Source organism: Schistocerca cancellata, chromosome 3 (assembly GCF_023864275.1).
Source record: "Schistocerca cancellata isolate TAMUIC-IGC-003103 chromosome 3, iqSchCanc2.1, whole genome shotgun sequence".
NCBI classification, from domain to species: domain Eukaryota; kingdom Metazoa; phylum Arthropoda; class Insecta; order Orthoptera; family Acrididae; genus Schistocerca; species Schistocerca cancellata.
The window spans coordinates 34,733,473-34,756,315 of NC_064628.1; the positions used below are offsets into that span (position 1 = coordinate 34,733,473).

Genomic DNA, 22,843 nt, shown 5'->3' on the forward strand with positions numbered 1-22,843 from the left:
ATTATAACCATATCATTTATTTTATTATTGTTTGATGAAACAGTGATATAGCTCATATAACATAAGTTTATTTTATCATTGTTTAATTAAACAAAGATTAAACTGTGATTTTGTTCATACATATTTACTCTGGTAACCTAAAGATAGCTATTCTTTACATGTGCACAAAGTACACCATGCACCCACTCGTGTTATAAAAAATGATGTGCATGCGCATTGGATATTAATGTTTTCTCTAATGTGTAAATACTCAGCGTAAAAGTTTTTTTCTAAATTTTTTTGCAATGAAATTCATTGAATGTAAATATTTAAATATACAAATAAATCTGTCAGATGCAGCCTTACTTGGGGGTACAATAGATACACCACAGCCATGCGCCAGTTCAAGTGGGGTGCTGCTGAGGGCCTAGTGCATATAGATCATTGAGCTAATTGTCAAAATTGTCAATTTGTACTCAAAGCTACTACACTACTAATTGTCTTTTACACATAAACATGGGTATCCAGTTTGTTTATTACGAGTAATAAGTTTCTAAATATTTGTGACTTCAAGTAACATTCTTTCTTGTTTAAGTACATCATACTGGATACACATGCAATTTCTTTTGTTATTACCCTTAGAACCTCAATAGTATAGGATCACTTTACACCACCTTTTACACAGGGGACTAATTTTAATACCATCTATTGTAACATTATGTCTCTCTCTCACTCAACGTATCACAAATCAGTGTCAAAAAGTGCCATTAATCATCTCTCAACTCCACTCTCCTCTGTCCAACTGTTTGAATTCACTTTTTGCCATAATACACAATGATAATTACCAGCAAGTAATTCTTAGCATCTTTTATTGTAGCTTAGCTTCATCCTTCTTGTACATTGTGCCTCCAACCAGCCCAATAAATGCCACTGCTCATCCCTTCACTCCACTGGCATTCAACAGACTCCATGCCTTGTTTCTCTGATTTTTACATTTGTATTGTTTTCTCTGGGCATAGTACATAAATTAGATAATGTACACATATGCAGAATTTGCACTCGTATAAAGTTTACATGTTTCTGCTAACATAGATAATATTAATTAAAAATAAAGAAAAAATGAGTAAAGAAAAATTACATCTCACTATCTCCCTTCTTTCTGTTCTCAAAAACATTTGGGAAGATAGCTTATAAGCAAATATTGATGCTTCTTATGTTCAGAATATCCTTTTAACAACAGTTCAGATTCACTTACTTAAAGACTTCTCTACTAAGAATACAAAAATGATACAAGTACTCAGCTTTAGTTGAGCAAAACAAGAAAAATTACTCTGTTATCACTTTATATGATCTTGCAAAGGTCTTTGTGTAAATCATAAAATTTTGCCAGTGAAACTGAAATGGTGTGGCATTAATGATCTTACCCTTGGATGTATGGAGTTGCATCTTAACAGTAGAAAACAGAACTTGATATTAGCAAATTATATGACAGGAATAAGATTTAATTCAAAGAGAAGAAATATTAAATATGATGTGCCCATTCTTTTTTTTGGCCTACATAAATGATTTAACTGGGAAATTGGATGACTCTTCAAAAACTGCCATGTTTGCTGATGATGCAAGTATACTGATAAAAGGCCCCAACACATCCACACCAGACACAGCTAGTAGAATAGGGCAGTAGGCTTAAACCTGCTTCACAAACAACAACTTGATCCTAAATCTTATAAAGAATCATATAATGCTATTTCAAACATGTAAAGATCACTTTCAGATACTAAAAATCAACAGACATACTCTGAATGAGGTTTCATGCCATGAATGATGTTATTGTGCTTTCAGATGGATAATAAACTTAGATCATTCAAACAATGTCTCAGCAGGCTCTAAACAACTCAGTGCACTCTGTTCCTGGCCTCTTGCTAACAAAAGATTCCTAGTAGGTCTGGCAGTGAGACACAGTGGCTGCTCAGCTATGGAGATGGACCATAGCACAACATAGCTATGATCATTTTTTGTTGGAAGTCTCACTGGAATGCCTTGTGTTTGTGGTTGATGTACCTCCTACTGTGTGACTATTATCATTTGTGATCTGTAATCAAAAGTGTCTAAATGATTCAGTAGTAGTAATTGCAGTTAACAGCATGAGAGTGTCACAGATGGCTGAGAGGTGGCATGTATGTTGCAGGCACTGCTCGGGCTTTACTGCTACAACAAGGAGAATCCCACCTGGCAGCAGTACAGCTGGCTGCCTGTCTTCTGCCTCATCCTCTACATCATTGTCTTCACAATTGGTAGGTGCACACCAACACATATGTAATCTCTCAGCTAATCCAACCTACATTCAGGTCTTCCACTCAGCACCATAATTTCTTATTTCTGTTAAAAATACCTTTTTTTCACAACATTCATTGCTCAGCATGCATGCGTGACAAGCAGGAAAACACCTAAGTGGGACACTGCATTTACAGTTGTAGCTACACATATTTATTTGAAAAATACCATTGCAATAAAGTAATTAAGCTGATAAACTGCAACTCTGTAGTATAACTGAGGAGGCCACAGCTTTTTTTCCCCTTCAAAATAGCAGATTTCTTTATAACTTACTTGATTAAATTTAGATGGCATAAGTGTGAACAGCATTATGCAGTGCAGTGACAGCTTATTGTTAATACAGCACTTAGATTAAGTCTCAATGATTTCCTCATTTTTTGTTAATGTATAGCTGACCCTGACAGTTCTCATTCTTAAAGGGATTATGAAACATGATGAACAAACAAACAAATGAATGAATGAATTCCATATAAGTATGATAAAAACTGTGCCAATGATTTATAGGATATGGAAGTAACTAATTAATTATGAAAATACTGTCTCTGCTCTGCTGAAAAGAAGCCATGATATTCTCACCAACAAGTGAAGTATATAGTGATAAAGGATTTCCATGCCATGATTCCTTACAGTTTCTGTAACAGCATTTGCTATGCATATCCACAGTGACCCTCCATCAATGATTTTCCATTAACTATGTAGATTATGTCTGCTATTCAAACAATGATATCTCAAAGTGCTAACAGGATATGTATGAATGTGAATTCTATAAGCCTAAAACTATAATGGGCAAACAAACAGCCATTTGAATAGTTTTCAGCAATAGATCAAGTAATGAGAAGGCCCTCAAGTATTGTGAGTTTCAGTGCTAACCACATATTGATTATATGGCTTCTATATTACTGTTGTGGGAATATTGATCCACAATAAAGTGCAGGCAATATTAGCTTCACACACCTTATTAACTTATGAGTAAAATAGGTATAACACACATTGTGGGTAGACTTTACAAGGAAACATAAGCTAATCAGGTGATAAAAACAATGTCACACAGGAAATGTGAGTTAGACAACACAGATATTTCACACTTCCTTTTACAGTCTCAATCCTTAACTAACTGTGTTGCACACAGCCCCCCCCCCCCCCCCACTTCTAGAGAGTGGAAATCCTGAGACAAATGAATATTCATTTTGTATGCTCCTGCCAGCCTTCATATATACTTGTCGTAAAACAGGAAAAACTGGGGAAGTAGCCCATGGAGGCTGGTCCTCCGACAGTGTGGCCTTGTTAGCAGTTGTGTCAGTCAACGTAGGTGTCGGATGTGCATGATTGTATGGTGATGGTGCAGCAGGGTGGACCAGTGTATGATGCAACATAGGCATAGCGTGATGATGGGCTGCTCAGCCCACAGAGTCATCAGCCTGGAGCAAATGTTTGATGGAAACCTTGGTGATTTTGCCATTCTTGTGTTCTCATAATAAAAAGGGAGGACCTTGAGGTCGGTAGTCCGGTTGTTGCTGTGGAAGCATGTAACAGTCTGTCTATGTATTCACTATGTGATGGGCCTTGCAAGGGTGCAAAGAACCATCTCTTGTGTTGGAGCCTCAAATAGTCCTTATCTTTTATTTTATTTTCTCCACTTCTTCCAGGTGGCAGCTTGGATGGTCTAAAAATGATCAGGAGTGCTGACATAGCAGGAACATGAAAACAGGTGTTTGGTAGCATGCCAGTCAGAGTCACATGTTGCTGCTTTGTTTCAGTCAAAGTTGACACGAGAGTGAAACATTTTAACTTCCATATGTTAGTCTGAACTGTCTTTACAGCAGTGGTACATACACCACTTCAATTGTGGAACACTGCATTGTCTTTAACTATGTTTTTTGTCATTTCCTGCAAGGCCATCACTTTTCCAAGCAAGTTTCTGGCACTGTTCACTATGGTAAGGTAAGAAATTCATTTCTCAACAGTGCTTCTGTGTTGACAAACAAATTCATAGGCATCTACTTGGGCAATGCAGCACCCATAACAACAGATTTTTCAGTTCATGGGGAATGCTTGAACAGCTTATAGTCTGTAAACAGTCTCACCATTTAAATGGAGCTGAGCTTTCCATGTGGTCCTATCAAAGTGAAACTGGTGTAGAAAATCCGCCAGAAGAATAGGTTCAGTGACACAGATAATCATGAAGATCCACTACAATTTCTTTGTGAAAGCAAAACTTTTTCACCTCACTGTGTTGTCCAAAAGTAGGTATCTTAGAGTTGCTCACAGCAGTGAGCCAGCAGGCGACAGGAGATCATACTTCAGGTTTCACCTGTGGAACACTAACAGCCAACCACAATTTGATTGAATATGTTCAGGAGACACAGGTGTATTGTATGTATAAGTGACATGGTATATCAACTTTGTGAACTGTGAACTGTTGAACTGACAAATCAGGAAGAGTCACATTTCTGATAGTAGAAACGGCTCTACCATCTTGAGGAAAATTGTCATAACCCAACACCGCATAATGTGAAATTGATGATCCTTTAGTTGCTGTGATGGTGGAATGTAGGCATTCTGCATTAGAGCAACCATTCACACCTACATCTTCTTGCCAGTAGTTGCATGCAGGGGTGCATTTTCTAGCCAGCTGTGCAAAGCAGGAATGATAACACTGTCTTAAGTGCTGACTGATGTCATCAAGAGCATTGCGTTGTCCCCCTAATGGCATCTGCCTTCGCTACACTCGCAACACAATATCCAATTTGTGCAGCCCCATTTCAGTTCTCATATCTGGTCAGCAATAAGTAACTGCGAGTCTAAATTTGTGGTGTTACGTGAAACACAGTACTTTTCACTGCAAAAGGTAACTGCTTAAACCATACATGTTTTAGCATAGCCTCAGACACTTCAGATTCCACCCCCAGGAATTGAAGATGATGCCAGAACACATTTTCCAGTAGCTTCACTTGTCAAACCTGTTTATTTGAAGTTCTGTCAGTTTACCTCTCAATGAAGTACATTGCCTTTAAGGCACATGTATTTGCACAGTAATGACATGACACATTGTATACCATGTCAGCCAATAACAACAAGATTTGAGTGTCTAAACCAATTCAGGTCAGGACAAATCATTGATTGTCATCAGTAATATCACTGACATCAAATGAGAGTTCCAGAAGCCAGAACTGTTGGTCCAGTTGATGTGGCATGTATGGCAAAGTGATGAATTTTCCTCATGGCATGGAAAACATGATGCAGCTTCTTGGTCAGTTGTCTGTGAGCTGCAAATCATGTGAATTGCCAGGTACTTGTCCAAAATTTATTGCTATTGGTGGAATGGTAGTCATTTCCTCTGAGTTACCAAACAGCTGTCCTGGTGGGATGGTATGCATGATGGTATTCCCTGTTTGATGTGTTTGTCATCTGCCATGACCTTTATTGTAATCACCATTTGTGGGAATGTTGATCCACTATAAAGTGGAAACAATTATAATGACACACACTTTATTGATTAACTTTAAGAATACATACAACACACAATAAGGAAGCTCGTTATCTGGAACATAAGTGTGCTGGTGGGAAAAACAATCCTGAAAATAATATGAGTTCAATTATAGAAATTTTCCACACTTCCATTTTCATCCTTAGTCCTGGCCCACTGTGGCACTACACTGTCTCCATTTTGGATTATCACATAGATACATGGTAGGTATAATGGTGCAAGCATCATGATCTACCTAGGAAACTGCTAATTTAGAACACATTCATAGGATGTCCTATGCCTAAAAAGTAGTAGAGGGCTAAGTTATAACCTTCATTTAGAATACAATTTCATTTATAATTTTACAAAGCAATCCTCCACTAAATACTGCCTTTTTCATGTCTTGCTATGCAGTGCTTCTTTACTAAATTGCCTGTAGCTGTATTACTTTGCTGAGTAACAAATAGGCACCAGAAGACTTGAGGTGTCTTTCTGATTTTCTTTCTGACAGAAAAATATTTTATTGACACTACATAATACTAATCCTTTCTTTCGCCCTTTCTAATGTTATTTAAAATCTTAAACTGTAGACTGATGACCCTTCAATGCAGTTTTTTGTTATTGTGTTATAAAAAGCTTACAAATACCAAGTTACCATAGTGAAACGTAAGTGTCTAGCTAGTCTTGAAAATTAACAAAAAAGAATGAAGTGCATTCATCTGTTGAAAGTTTTGAGACAGTAATGCAAATTCCTTATTTTTCAAAATTTTAATATTTTCTCAAAATTACTCATGCATCCTCTCAAATGAGTTTAAAAAATTTTGTTTGAAATGAGTGGTCAGGAAATTTGTTCCAGAACTTTTCACAGACAGATACAGTAACTTTTAATGGTCCAATAAGATCACATGACTTTTGAGAGAGCACCAGAGGATTTAAGTTGTTTCAGAAGTACCCAAATTTTGTTTCATGAAGGAATGCTCATGTTTTAGTTTTCTGGTGGCCAAGCAGATTGTTGTTGTATACCAGCCCACCACTCACATTGTAATTGGCTGCTTCTTTTATATTCAAAAACATACTTCATCACATCATTCTGCACTTACTGTCCCACCTTTGTGTGTGATTGAGTAGACTTTTTTTGTAGGAGGCAACTCACTTTATTAATTTAACATATGTATCTAAACTGCTCAATAAAACAGGGCGTCTTTTTATAGAGCGCTGCCATGACTGCTTACACATGTCAGGCACTACCCACAGGCAAATTGAGGATCTAACAAAGCACCTCAGTTCTTAAAGAGCCTGATTAGGAAACCAAAATTGAATGTTGTCTAGTCCTTTTGGGCTTTCACCCACTTCAATTAGCATAATATGTATCTGAATCTTCAGTCTGCAGTTACAAAATCAACAGCAAACTGCATGTTGCAGCTGGCCTGTGCAAAATCAACACTTCATGAGTTATACATTTATGGTGTATTGCTGGTTAGGTGTATTTATTTTCAACTCTGCTATTTGTTATACAAAAGGAGTTCTAAGGGCTTAGAGCATAAAAGAGACATAGATTGAGGGTAAGGGGGAGGGTTGGAGAGGAGGGGAAAGAGAGGAAGAGGGAGACAGAGAAGGATACAGAGAGGGGAAAGAGATGGAGATACACATGGAAAGGGGAAAGAGGGAAGAAAGAGAGAGAGGGGAGAGGGAGGGAGCGAGAGAGAGGGAGAGAGAGAGAGAGAGAGAGAGAGAGAGAGAGAGAGAGAGAGAGAGAGAGAGAGAGAGAATGGCTGTGTGAGTTGAGGGGAGGGAGAGGAAGAATTGTGGGAGAGGGCACTGCATGACCTTGAGAGGGAAGGAGTGGTGTAGACAGTGACATAAGAGAAAATGGAAAAGGTAAGGTGAGACAGTGTGAAACAGGTTAGTGCAGGTTTAGGCCCAAGGGATTGTGAGAACACAGGATATTCTGAAGAGACAGTTGCCATCTGTATAGTTCAGAGAAACTTGTGCAGCTATAGAGCATCCTAACGGCATACATAGTCCAGCAGAATTTAAAAATCATTTGTATTGTGGTCCACAGCATGTTTGGCAACTGGATGGTCAACTCTGTGGTTTGCTACAGTTTGGTGGTGGCCTTTCATGCACGTAAACAGTTAGGTACCTATAAGGCCCACATAGAACGCTACACAGTACTTACAGGATAACTGTTATATAACAAGGCTGCTTCCACATACGTCTCTGCCTTTCATTGGTAGGAATTGCATGTGACTGGACTGCGGTAGGAGGTGGTACATGAGTGCTTGAGACAGACCTTGCACCTGTGTCATTCACAAAGGAATGTCCTGTGGAGTACAGAATTGTGAGCTCGAATAGGGCAGACAAAGATATTTTTTAGGTTGGGTGGATGGTGAAACACTACATTGCACTATGTCGATAGGATTTTGAATAGTATATACATCATCTAAGTACACAATAGGCTTTGGATGTAGGGTTGGAGGTTATGGACAATAGATTAGAAGTGTTGGTCAACAAAGACAAATGTTCACTCTGTGGGAACATTGTATCCAACTAAAATGGGATGACCAATATGTGGAAGTGGGGGGTTGGCATGTAGGTACAAAGCAGGAGTGTGGAGGGTTATGGATGTGAAAAGGGAAATGGATTCACATGTCTGGCTTTGGGATGGACCTAAGACCTTCAGGAGCTGGTGGCAGTCATGTTGGACTTCTGGGATGGGATTGTGGTCATAATGTGTTGGAAAGTTGGTGGAGACCCTAAGCCATATATTCATTATGATTCATGACTATGATGGTGGAGCCTTTGTTGCAGGAAGAATGATAAGGTCTGGATTGGTTTTCAGGTTACGAATACCTGTGCACTGTTTAGGAGTCGTGTTGGATTCACGGGGGGAGGGGGGGGGGGGGGGGGGGAATTTAGGAAAGCAGGTTGAATCCAGGTTAGAAGCGAGGAATTCTTGAAATATTACCAGGGAATGGCCAGACAGGAAGACAGGAGGGGTGAAATATCACAGTTGGAGGAAAATTCTGTGTTGGGTTTTGGTTGGCTCCTGTTGGCCCAGTACATAGCAATGAAATGTTTCCACAGCAGAAAAAAATAATGGAAAGCAGGTCCTTTACAAGTACTGCATAGCTGAACTAGGTTTTGGGCTAAAGGTGAGGCCTTTAGAAAGTACTGAACCTTCTGCAGTCGTCAAAGTTTTGGTAGAAAGGTTACAACAATATTATGGAATACGTGTTCAGGAGCAGTGTGTTTCATGGAGGGGAGAGGAAGTATATGAGGATATGGAAGGCAGTGTGTATCAGCAATGAATGGTTTGGGAATTCTGAGGGAATGACCGTGGAGAGGGGTGGCATGGGGGGGGGGGGTTATTATAATATCTGTCTTACTACAGACACAAGCACTGTGTTCCAGACAATGAAGTTCTGCTGAAATCTAGACATTCAGGAGCAATTCTGCTATATTTGAATATGTTATGCCAATGGAACATCAAAAACATTGAAGAAGAAGCCCTAAATGTAAACTGCAATTACTTACTATCTTTTTAAATCTTTTATGTTGTTATGTTTCATCCAAATCTTTTTTCTTCTCTTTATTTGCTTTTTTTCCCTCTTCGACCTTTCTTATGTTTGTTTTTTCATTTTCAGTTCATGAACTTTTTTAGTTAAGAACTCATGTTTGACTCATTGATTTTTTTCTATCAGACAGTTTTAAAAAATTATGGAAACTATTTTTTATTCATTACGTTTTGCTTACCATCTGTGCTCATCAGCCAAGTTACAGGAACTTTCTAATTCTGAAATTGATTTAAATCTCACATTTCTTCATTATTGTTAATATATCTGTAATTAACTATTCTAAAATTTCATCTGTAACCTTTACCGCATTATTAAAAATTTGATAATATCTTGTGAATCATTTATCACAGTGAAAGAAATGTGTTTCTTTTGTAGGATTTGGACCACTCCCATGGACCGTGATGGCAGAAATGCTTCCACCAGGAGTGAAGAGTGGTGCATCGGCTCTCACTGTGTCACTGTGCTGGGTGCTTGGCTTTCTGGTGACTCGCTTCCTTACAGACATGCTCGACGCACTTGGTGTTGAGGGCACCTTCTGGCTGTTTGCTGCTTGCTCACTGATTGCAGGCTTCTTTATTGTCTTTCTTCTACCAGAAACAAAGGGCAAGTCACTGCAAGAGATACAGCAGCTTTTAGAGGGCAAGAACACCTGCAAAGAGGACCCGGGTGGCTCCCATGAGATGACCACTGTCAAGGTGTGAGTACCACCACCCTCAAGTCTTGTGAGACCCCTTCACTTCACCATGAGCCACCTGTTAATAAAGAGTCTGCAGGCATCTACCGCCCTCTGACTGCCTGCTGTACACGGGGCATTTTGTCTCTCCAAAGCAAACAGCTTCATCCCAAAGCTTCATCAGACGCAAATGATCAGCCAGGGACAGTAAATGTTTTTGAAGGCATTAGCCCCAATTGTAACTGTCTGTGTGCCCTTTTTCTTTCATCCAAAACTCACCAGTTGCATTTTATAAACCTATAATGATACACTCTTATTAGAAACAGAACTGGTGTTTGAGAGAAGACTAGATCAACATTCCATTTTTAGTTTTTTTTTTTTCTTTTACCATATCTGGTTACTGTTTCTTGGTTGCTTGCCACAGCTCATTTATGACAGATGCAATCAGCAATGATTTCACATGCAAGAAAAGTACTTGAATTATTTTAAAAAATGTGTAAGAGTAAAGCCAATGTGGAGCAAAAGGCATAGCTATACAAATTGCTATAGTTGACATTTGCAATCAAAAAGGTGTATACATACTTTTTGGCAAGGTTCTATGAAATGAATAGCATGCAGTTAACAAGATAGTCTTTTGTACATTCATTTTGTGTAAACACTGCAGATTTACAGTTCTGCATACGTTTACAGATACAAATAATGCAAGCTAGGCCTGCATTGTATAGTTTTCCACGAACTAATCAGTACTTTCTGTTTCCTATGGTGAAGACTGCATGAATGCAACATTTGTACTTATTAGTGCAAAATGAGTAATATTCCACAAGAATCAAAACAGTTGAATTGTATGCAATTCATTCAATAACTGTGATGAGATAAAATGAATCAAAGAGTGAAACTTACGAGGAACATTCTTCTTCCATTAAAAATAAAAGTTCCTTGTTCATAGTCATATGCAGGGCTTTCAGATCAATTTAGTGTCAATTCTAGCAATTTTAGTCATATTTTGTATTTGCGTATGCAGAAAATGTGTATAAAAGCGTTTGAAATATTTGGTGCACTGGCCAAAATAACACTGTTGACTGCCTGCTGTGCAGGTTTTGTGTTTCTGGGCCAATGTTACAAAACATTTTGTCATAATGATCCACTCACCCAGTTTGTTATGTGATACTTCATTTGGGTGTACAGCACATCTTTATTTATGAGTTAGAGCAGTATTTTCTTACTGAATAGCTTTTTACATATGATATATCTATCTGCATTTGTACATAGTAGTTTTTATAGTATCCAATAATATAAAAATGTATAATACTGAACTTTCTGGAGATGAAATAAAGACTGTCGTTCCTGTTCCAATCTGTAACTTTATACAACTGTTTTAAAATGTTATTTAAATATACATATATATTCTGTTTTGTAAAAAAATGCATTAATATATATCAGAGAGACTCCAGTGTGAAAACAAACCAGCACTGTTTGGTAATTACTGGAAACATTTCATATTAAAATATTTTAACAAGGGAGATGCATTCTCAATTCACTTAAGCTTCATTCCCACTTTAAAGTATCTCACATCCTGTTGATTTGAAGAGGAACAGGCTTAGCATATATTGCATCCTCTCATCCCTGTTGATTTTCAGCAAGCTACATCAATCATGTACTACGTAGAATGCATGCTCACTAGCAGTTCAGTGTGTTTCTGGTCTGGAGAGATGATTGCCTCCTTGCTCTACAGTTGCAGAAATGCTAACACATGTTTTATGGACAACTTAGAAAAGAAATTAAATTTTCTGCCTCAATTAAGGAGTTGCAATTTTTCTCTGAGTTGAAGCACACAATATGTCGGGTCACTAGAATGTTCGCTGTATTGCATACATAAATATGGATAACATTACAAAACAATATTAAGTGCCACATATACATAAAATAAGTAGAAGACCTGAACTTGTTGAGAGATTTATCAATAACTCCAGTCCACCTTTTAAGGAAACAGATACAAGGCACTACTATTATCTTTTAGTAAGCATTGCTTCAGTGGCTGGAGCCCTTATCAGGTGAGCTTGATGGGATATGTTGGAGGAATTCAAACGTGCTCTACTGGGAACTTAACTAATTGCCATAACCTTATGAAAGTGCAAAACAGATATTCAGAGAACTTAAATAGGTTAATGGGTTTTTTGAAAGAAGGGTGTTGTTCTTACCAAACCTTGTGGTAAAATTTAAATAATCAGTTATGAAAGTAGACTTTGTATAATTCTGTTGCCTTTATTATACAGGGTGCATCAAAAAAATCATGAAATTTGATACATCTATATTTCTGAAACTAGTAAACATATACAATGAATTTTATTTTTTGATGAATGGGAAACTCAAAAAGTTTTTTTTTTTTTTTCATACCATTTCATAGGTGTTCAATATGCACCCCTTGACATGCATGGCTTATGTCATTGCAGTATTCAAATTGTCCCCACACTGCGCCAAGCATGTCTCAAGTTACAAATTCCATAGGTGCTGTTATGCGATGTCTCAGTTCATTCATTATTGTTGGTAACAAAGGCACATAAACAGAGTCTTTTATAGACCCGCCCACAAGAAATAATCACATACAGTCAAGTCCAGTGACCATGGAGGCCAGTGATGTAAGGCTGAATCATTTGGTCCAGTGTGACCGATCTATCATTCAGTAACTCTTTCATTTAAAAATTCCCACACTTCCAGATGCCAGTGTGGCAGTGCCTCATTCTGTTGGTAAATAAAACCATTTGCATCAGTCTCCAACTGTGGTAAAAAAAAATTCTGAAGCAAATTGAGATATATGTTTCCTGTAACAGTGTTCTCGACAAAGACAAGTAGACCATACACCTTTTCTCGTGAAACTGCACGAAGCACAGTAAAATTTGGAGAGTCCCTCTCATGTTGCACAACTTCATGTGGTTGATCCATAATCTCATATTCCCACATTGTGATGGTTCAACTTTCCATTTAAGTGGAGTGTTGTCTTGTCACTAAACACTAAGTGTGGAAGGAAACTATCATCCTACATTTTGCCAAGAACAAAATTACAGAACTCCATACATTGTTATTTGTCACCTTCATGAGGAGCTTTCAGTAACTGAATTTTGTATGTTTTATGTGTAAACATCAATGTAACTGATGCCAGAAGGACACAGGGTGCATGTTGAGCTGTGAAGCTGCATGGTGAATGGATTTCTGTAGACTCTGTGATGTTTGTCCGCTTTATTTTCTCATTGCTAGTCCTTGGTGTCGACCTACTGCATTGCTAAACTTGGTGAAAAATAGGGGGGTGAGAGTGGGGTGGGGGGTGGAAGTTTGACACTGACTACATAAATGATGTAGCCGATAATTGCACAGATGTGTTTCACACTTCTTTACTTTCACTGTTCACAATCACCCTCAATAATACAAGAGGGAAAAAAAAAAACAGCTTGCTTTGTCACAACTCCTTGTGAAACTATGGTGGATGCTTTCGACGTCTGTGTCAGAAACTTGGGAATGGCCTGGCTATTTGTCAAACAACTTATTTCTCAGAACTGTTCATGCTATAGGAGGATCCACACCATACCTAGTACGAAAGTCACACTGAACAGTTATTATTGACCTGCACTGCACAAAATGTAGCACATAAAACACTTTCTGTTATCCCAACACCATTTTTACTAGAACTAAAATGGGCGCATACTGCTGCTATCAAACATGAACCATGTGAAACTCAATAGTTTGCTCTTTCCAATAGTACATTTTTCACACACATTTCTCAAATAACATAATAGTTACGATTTTTTTTATACACCCTGTATATCTTGGATATCCGTCATGAGAATTAGGTAAGAGAGATTAGGGCACAGGCATGGGCTACATATAAAGTCATTTCTCCTCTTCTTTATTTACAACTGGAAAAAGGAATGATGTGACTAGTATTAACACAAAGTACGCTCTAACATGCACTTATAAAGTGCTTGTGAAGAATATAGGATGACTCAAAAAGTACTTTCGAATTTTAATGTGTAACATCATCCTAACTGAGGAGCATTTATAAATGATACTTGGCTTAAGTGGTTCACAGAGTAAAAAGTATTTTTCCTCAAGGATATTCCAGGCAATACATAAGTGTAGCACACAGGAAACTCATAAAGCACCAATGCCAGATCGAAAATAAATTTTCAGTCTGCAGTGAGTTGTGGGCTGATTTAAGGCTTGCTGGCAGATTAACACTATGTGCCAGTCTGGGACTTGAACCAAAGACATTTGCCCTTCCTCATCTAAGAGCTCTATGAACTGTGCTATCCGAACATAACTCATGATCTGCTGCCCTCACAGCTTCACTTCCACAGCACCTCGTGTCCTGCCTTACAAACATAATAGAAATTTTCCTGCATATCTCACTGGATTAGCAGCCCTGGATGAAAGGATGCTGCAGCTTGAGGTAATGTTTCCAGAATTAGTTCTTACTCTGCAGTGGATTATGTGCTGATTTGAACTTCCTGCCAGATTACAACTGAGTATCAGACTGGTACTTGGACCTGGGACCTTTGCCTTTTAAGGGCAAGTGCTCTACCAACTGAGATATCCAAGCTTGACTCAGCCCCTGCAGCTTTACTGTATGGGAGAACTTCAATGAGGTTTGGAAGGTAGAAGATGTGGATCGGCAGAAGTAAAGCTGTGAGGGCAGGTCATGAGTTGTGCTTGGATAGCTCATTCAGAGGAGCACATACCCACAAAATGCAAAGGTCTCAGGTTAATGTTCTGGTCCAGCACACAGTTTTAATCTGCCAGGAAATTTCATTGATTAGTTTGTTCAAACCAAATGCAATCCTTAGAAGTAAGGAACTTCAAAATGTATCATAGGAATGAAACATTCACACAGCAAAGGAGACATCAGCAGGAACTCATTACATGAAATTCTGTATGTGAAGTGACTAGGCAACCATACAAAAAATAAACTATGGTGGTGCCAACAGGTGGACAACTTAATCATCAAGCTTAGTTGTGCCTGCTTTACATTAAAAAATCTCCCTCACTGAGGTGATCTAAAGATAGAATCACTTTGCATGCTTTCTCTCAGAACTGGTTTATGGCATAATCTGCTGGGACAATGAACCTAAGGACAGAAAAAGTTTTTTCTCCAGCGACATTTGTAGCAGTGGTTGAATCCTTGGCCAGCATCAGAACATGATGATGCAGTGACATATTACAAAAAGTTATGTTGTATCTGAGCATGTAATGGTTGTGGTGAAGGTGGTCTTTATTTAAAACTGATTTTTTATTAATGATCAAATATTACATTAAGGAGAAAATATACTGTGAAGTGATGTAAGAGGTCCAAAAGCTGAGGAGAGTTGCAAGATGCAATACAGCTGAGGAAATAAAATATTTATTCCACAGAATGTTTTAGTAAGGATAGTTTGTAAAGTTGATAACAAAACATCTTGTAGAAATTTCTTCAGAAAACTTTGAATTCTTACCCTCGCATGCCAATACATTTACACATGGTATTAGTGGTTCATAATAAGAGTAAATCTAGAATGTATTGTGAAATTCTCAAAGAAAAAAAGAGAAATAAAAATAACTTCATGTGTTGCCATGTTGTGATTTTCAGCATGAAGACATGTTCGATGCCATTCTCCATGACAGTCTGTCCTGTGTAAGCCACTTCAGCACTGATTAACTACTGCAACCTACATCCATTTGAGCTTTCCTCTACAATTTTTAGCTCCTACATGTTCCTCCATTCTGATGTCTCAGAATGTTTCCTAATGACCTGTCTCTTCTTTTCATCAAGCTGAGTCATAAATTTCTTTTTTCCTCAGTTTGATTTACTACTTCTTCAATAGTTATCTGATCTTCCCATCATTATGGACATGTTATGTGCTAATTCAAGTGATCAACTAGAGATGCTGTCACCAAAAGTGCTCATCATTTAATTTCCTTAAACCAAACACGACAGTGATATGAAAATTTGACATAGGATGGTAGTAAGACTCAAACCTGAGACAAAGGCTGTGCAGACTCATGTGCTATCATCTATGCTATGAGAATAACTGACATTAATTATGTCTGGCGGCTACTTGAATTTGCATGCACAATGGCCTGATTGGCTAACTTCAATGCTAATTATCTTAGAACTGGGATAACATACTGATTTTTTTCTCAACAATTATTTTTCAGCACAACCTACCCCACAACAGCCTTAGAAACGTTTCAGGCTCTTTCTGACCACCCTACATACCCTAGCTTTCGGAACTACTAGCTCCTTTCTCAGAGAGGAACAAATGGTTTATGTTGATGACATTAAAAATCAATTTCAGTGAACTTTGATCCACCAGTCACAATACGAGAGGCAAAAATAATTTGCATACAGTTTTTGCCATCTTGTCTAGGGTTCAGATTGGAATTTTGTAGTCTGGTGTGAAGCTATTCAGCAAGCTCTCATCTACCTAATAGTTAGAAACTGGAAATCCCAGACTGTTGAAAATAAAACTGAAAAAGCATCTCATTGGCTACTCCATCTTCAAATTATTTGAGTATTTAAATAAATGACTGAACATTTCTGATAGCTGCATAGAAAGCAACAGTATTTCTTGTAATGCTGCATGACAAGTAGTAATGTTGCTGTGGAAATGACTTGATATTTACAGATGGAGGTAGCTGTTTCCTTTGAGAAATACCAATGAAATACAGTAAATACACTACTTGTTATCAAATATGTAACACCAGGAAGGATGTCAGGTAAGTTTTTACTTGTTGCACGTGTACAATACAGTAGGAAAAATACATTAATGAAATTTTTAGAAGATTTAGATGTACTCAGGACGCAAAATTTAGTACACAGAGCTGTCACTTCTGGAAGCAATAATAGCTCTAATGCGGCTAGGCATCAAGGCATACTCAGCTTGGAAACAGATAAAGGTATGTCATTCCATGCTGCTTCAAGCCTATGCCATAGTTCATCAATCATCGAGGCTGGCAAGTAGTGGCAAGCCATGACCAGATGTTTTCAATGGGTGAGACAGCTGGAGGACATGCTGGCCACAGCAACAATCAAATACTCTCTTCATTGAGGTAGGTCATTACAGAATGGCCAATATGTTGTGGTATGTCATTACCTTGTTGAAAGGTAATGTCACACAGACTTAAAGAAAGGCACAAACACTAGACTTAACATGTCAGAAATGTGATGGCTGCTGTATATACACTCCTGGAAATGGAAAAAAGAACACATTGACACCGGTGTGTCAGACCCACCATACTTGCTCCGGACACTGCGAGAGGGCTGTACAAGCAATGATCACACGCACGGCACAGCGGACACACCAGGAACCGCGGTGTTGGCCGTCGAATGGCGCTAGCTGCGCAGCATTTGTGCACCGCCGCCGTCAGTGTCAGCCAATTTGCCGTGGCATACGGAACTCCATCGCAGTCTTTAACACTGGTAGCATGCCGCGACAGTGTGGACGTGAACCGTATGTGCAATTGACGGACTTTGAGCGAGGGCGTATAGTGGGCATGCGGGAGGCCGGGCGGACGTACCGCCGAATTGCTCAACCCGTGGGGCGTGAAGTCTCCACAGTACATCGCCAGTGGTCGGCGGAAGGTGCACGTGCCCGTCGACCTGGGACCGGACCGCAGCGACGCACGGATGCACGCCAAGACCGTAGGATCCTACGCAGTGCCGTAGGGGACCGCACCGCCACTTCCCAGCAAATTAGGGACACTGTTGCTCCTGGGGTATTGGCGAGGACCAATCGCAACTGTCTCCATGAAGCTGGGCTACGGTCCCGCACACCGTTAGGCCGTCTTCCGCTCACGCCCCAACATCGTGCAGCCCACCTCCAGTGGTGTCGCGACAGGCGTGAATGGAGGGACGAATGGAGACGTGTCGTCTTCAGCGATGAGAGTCGCTTCTGCCTTGGTGCCAATGATGGTCGTATGCATGTTTGGCGCCGTGCAGGTGAGCGCCACAATCAGGACTGCATACGACCGAGGCACACAGGGCCAACACCCGGCATCATGGTGTAGGGAGCGATCTCCTACACTGGCCGTACACCACTGGTGATCGTCGAGGGGACATTGAATAGTGCACGGTACATCCAAACCGTCATCGAACCCATCGTTCTACCATTCCTAGACCGGCAAGGGAACTTGCTGTTCCAACAGGACAATGCACGTCCGCATGTATCCCGTGCCACCCAACGTGCTCTAGAAGGTGTAAGTCAACTACCCTGGCCAGCAAGATCTCCGGATCTGTCCCCCATTGAGCATGTTTGGGACTGGATGAAGCGTCGTCTCACGCGGTCTGTACGTCCAGCCCGAACGCTGGTCCAACTGAGGCGCCAGGTGGAAATGGCATGGCAAGCCGTTCCACAGGACTACATCCAGCATCTCTACGATCGTCTCCATGGGAGAATAGCAGCCTGCATTGCTGCGAAAGGTGGATATACACTGTACTAGTGCCGACATTGTGCATGCTCTGTTGCCTGTGTCTATGTGCCTGTGGTTCTGTCAGTGTGATCATGTGATGTATCTGACCCCAGGAATGTGTCAATAAAGTTTCCCCTTCCTGGGACAATGAATTCACGGTGTTCTTATTTCAATTTCCAGGAGTGTATTACCAGCCTTGTGAATGAGAGAGGATTTTGTTGTATAACCAATGACACTTCATACCGTAATGCCAAGTCCTGGGCCTGTATGATGATGACAAATGCAATCTTGCATTGTTCAGTCCCCTCAAAGCCTCCACACATGGATGTCTTATAATGGAATACTTGCTATTTGGTGCTACAAGAATTCAATTGAACTGTCTGATACTCCAACCTGACAATCAACTTCTGCCAATCCAAAATGAACAAATATTTGTACAGTTACTAGATAATGATTATACAGAAAAGTACAACAAAACTCCCTTCCTTCAGTCAAAACCGTGTTTAAAAACTATCAAAAGTTATGTTACATGTAAGTATAACCAATAATTATCAAACCTCACAAATTAATCAGAAATTTCCAATGTTCTCTTATGTTTATTTTCTTTTACTATCACTTTATTTGATAAAATGATACAATCAGTAATAGGTTTGTTACTTACAGTAAACTGCAGGTCAAGCATTTCCAAATTTCAATAATTATTAACTCCATGATATTAAGAAATATCATCAAATTTATTTAGTAATAAATGTAGCTTTCTGAAAAATTAAAATAATATAAGATACCTCGGACAGTTAATTTAATTAGTAACATGTTTTTTTTTTCTGTAGCCTAATGCTAACAAAAGGTGAAAACAGCCTAATCACCATAAAATTTTCATTTACGTAAGTTTCTTATTATTTCAATTTGTAAATATGCTGAAACCATTTAATATTCGCAATTAATTTAAATTTAAATTTATTGTGTTCCAAAAATAAAGTAAGAAAAATAGTCACAAATGAAACCAAAAGATGAAAAACACATAAGACCACATTAGATTCTTCACGAACATTCTGTCCCTGCTTCAATCAATAACTCCCACTTTTTTCTTCTCTTGAATATTGACTGTATATTGAATATTCTTATTGACCTCTTGATAGTCATAAGTCAGTCATCTTAGTTTCTAGTTGTACAGTACTGCTTTTCAGTGACACGAAACTGCAGACATCCCGATATAACTTAGGAACATCTCATTCCAATCACTAGTCTGTATGCAGAATTGGGACTCATCCGAAAAGATGATGTGGGGCCATTGCTGTGTCCTATGTTATTGTTGGACACACCACTGTTAGCATACATCTCTCTGCTGATATGTCAAGACAAGCCCCAACAAGTTGTACTGTGATGACAGCTCTGTTGATCTCATCTGTTGATCTGACAAATCTCATCACACTGTTCACATGCAAACTTATCTCACAAACAAGTCCATTTCCTAACTCAAGTATATGGTGTGGCTGTATGAACCTGATGACCAAGTGAGGAATATATCTACCCTCTCAGATACTAGCTGCATGGGCCATTGTGATCCTGCATTGTACTAAGTATGACTGTCCTGCATCCATCAATTCCATATTCACATGACAAAGCATAGGCCAATGTGAAATCCCAATATGTGCTGGTAGAAACTCCTGCTTATGCAAGGCACAACATTATCTCACAGACAATCAACATTCAAATGCACTTTGTTAATGAGACCCACTACATAATCTTTCCCTATACAAAGAATGTAGATGGCAATACTCATACCAACTTTCTAGCACACTTCACAGCAGCTTGATATTCACTGCATGCTGCCTTCATGATGCTGCAGTTTTAATGGCCAGGTGAGTATTAAGCTACCAACAGAAGATAATTAGCAACAGTTTGTGTGTGTGTGTGTGTGTGTGTGTGTGTGTGTGTGTGTAGGGAGGGGGAGGGGGAGGGAGGGGGGGAGTGCAAAATGTAATCTGGAAGTAATTTCCATAATTATCAGTGGAAGTAGATTGGAACTAGTTCCAATCTGTTGTTAATATACTTTAAAGAAATAGCATGAAGTGGCTGTTTCTGTCAACTGATGTGTAACTTGACTAATTCCACATCCCTGATGGCTCTCTTTCATTATCAGAGAAATGCAAATCTTAAACCCAAGTTCCAAATTCTCTTATCTCACCTGTATAATGTATGCTTCAACAGAAAATTCCTTCAAGAATATTAGTATCCTTCCTTCTACAATCACCCCAGTGAAAGCCCAACCCATAATCATCACCTATTGCTCCCAGGTAGACTAACCTACCAAAACAACGACATAACTGCACTAATATTTCAACAGCAGAAAACAGTACTGGTAATCCACACTTAAAGTAAAAAAAAATACTCTCCTCCACAATTGATTTACCACTCGTAACAGCATTTCCACTTCTGGAAGTAGTCTTGGGACGCCACTTTCTGGATCATGTGAAACACCGTCTGTGAATTTTATTTTATCTCATCTATCATTGCAAGTCTTAATCCTTTCAATGGCGTTTTCAACTACAGAAATAAAAAGAAGTTCACAAGGGCCAGGCCTGGAGAGTATGGAGGACAAGACAGCTCAGTGATTTAGTTTTTTGTGCAATAGTCATGCACCAACAGGGATGAATATGCTAGTGTGTTATTGTGCTGCAAGAGCCATGAATTGTCACTCCACATTTCAGGCCATTTCTTTCTCACATTTCCTCACAGCTGCTGAAAAATATAGTGATAGTACCATTGATTAACAGTTTCCCCCTCTGGCATGAATTCATGTTGAACTAATCCTTCAAAGTCAAAGAAAAGTATCAGCATGGCTTTGACATTTAACCTGATCTGGAGACCATTTTTTTATTTGGTCTAGGAGAATCTTTCCCAACCCACTGTGAAGATTGAACCTTGGTGTCAACATTATAATCATAAACCCACAACTCGTCACCATTTATGATTCTATTAAGGAACATCTCATTCTCATTTGCACAACCCAAAAGCTCTTCACAGATTGTATGGGAAGGTTTTTGTGGTCTTGACTCATGAGCCATATGACAAACTTGGCAGCAACACGATGAATTTCAAGATGCTGTGCCAGGATTTCATGACATGATCCAACTGAAATGTTACATTCTTCTGCAATCTCTTGGAAAGTCAGTCTTTGATTGGTGCACACAATTTCTTTGATGTTCCTGAGATGAGCATTGTTGGTAGATATTGAGGGCATCCTGAATATTGCTAATCTTTAACTTCCATCTGGCTTTAAACCATGTGAACCATTGATGAGTATGCATCACCACAGGCTTCCTGCATCATTTGGTGTGTCTCTGTAAAGGTTTTCTTGAGTTTCAAGCAAAATTTAATGCAGACGCATTGCTCCTCTAACTTTGACATCTCAAAATTTGCAATGTTCCACTCAATACAGCACTGAACAGTAACTAAGAGACATACAACTATGAAACTTCCAGCAGTTATACATTAAACACAGGCATGTGCAAGGATGCCAACTGCATTTCATTTCACACATCATTGGTGCAAAATTATGAATGTTCCAGAATTTTTTCAACAGAGTTGGTATTAATTACAAGCAAGTTTCACCTCACCTAAAATATGAAATGAATTAAAACTTACTACTACAATATTCATCACAACAATATTAAACTGACAGTATCACAGAAGTTATGAAAAGTATGGTAACTAATTAAAATAAAATGAACTGTTCCAAACACTTAAGAATGTGATGTACAACTTCTGTGACAACCAACTGCTGTCAATGAAGCAGGAACAAAGTTGGCACTTTTAGAGAGGGACTATCCTTGTCATATGAAATAATCTAGGAGAGCCACAAAAAGGCAACAGTTCATTAACTAGATGGAGACTTGAAATCTGTCTTCCTGCTGCCTATTAGTTAGGGACGAAAAAATATACTTTGTGCATTTACGGTCCATTTCTAAATAGAAATGTAATCCCAAACTAACAGTAATTAATAATTTACAGATATCAGAAAGAGGTATTTTTGATATGTTTTGTAGGTCTCATCTTGCTTGAATGTCTTTGGTATCCAGGTTGATAAAAAATTCCAATGCTGCCAAAACACTCACAAAGTCATTAATAAACTGGTTTGTAGACTGACTTCATGCTTGCCTTGCAGTTATAAATAGATTTCATTGTTAGATCTCTAGAAATTAAATGCTACCACATTTTGTGTATGTTCTCCCCCTCTCATTTTGCAGGATGATAGTTATGAACAATGATACAAAAGTCAATAAAGGAGGAGGATATTAGTGTTTAACGTCCCGTCGACAACGAGGTCATTAGAGACGGAGCGCAAGCTCGGGTGAGGGAAGGATAGGGAAGGAA

General features: G+C 38.9%; 1 protein-coding gene across 1 annotated transcript in view; it reads left to right on the plus strand.

Moving 5' to 3' along the window:
• LOC126175605 (facilitated trehalose transporter Tret1-like) overlaps positions 1–11,543 on the plus strand; it is a 194,284-nt gene extending 182,741 nt beyond the window's left edge. The window contains exons 7-8 of the mRNA XM_049922482.1: positions 2,168–2,273; positions 9,733–11,543. Coding sequence (XP_049778439.1) covers positions 2,168–2,273; positions 9,733–10,058 — 432 coding nt within the window. The 3' untranslated portion in view covers positions 10,059–11,543. The remainder of the gene's footprint in view (positions 1–2,167; positions 2,274–9,732) is intronic.
• The last annotated feature ends 11,300 nt before the right edge of the window (positions 11,544–22,843 follow it).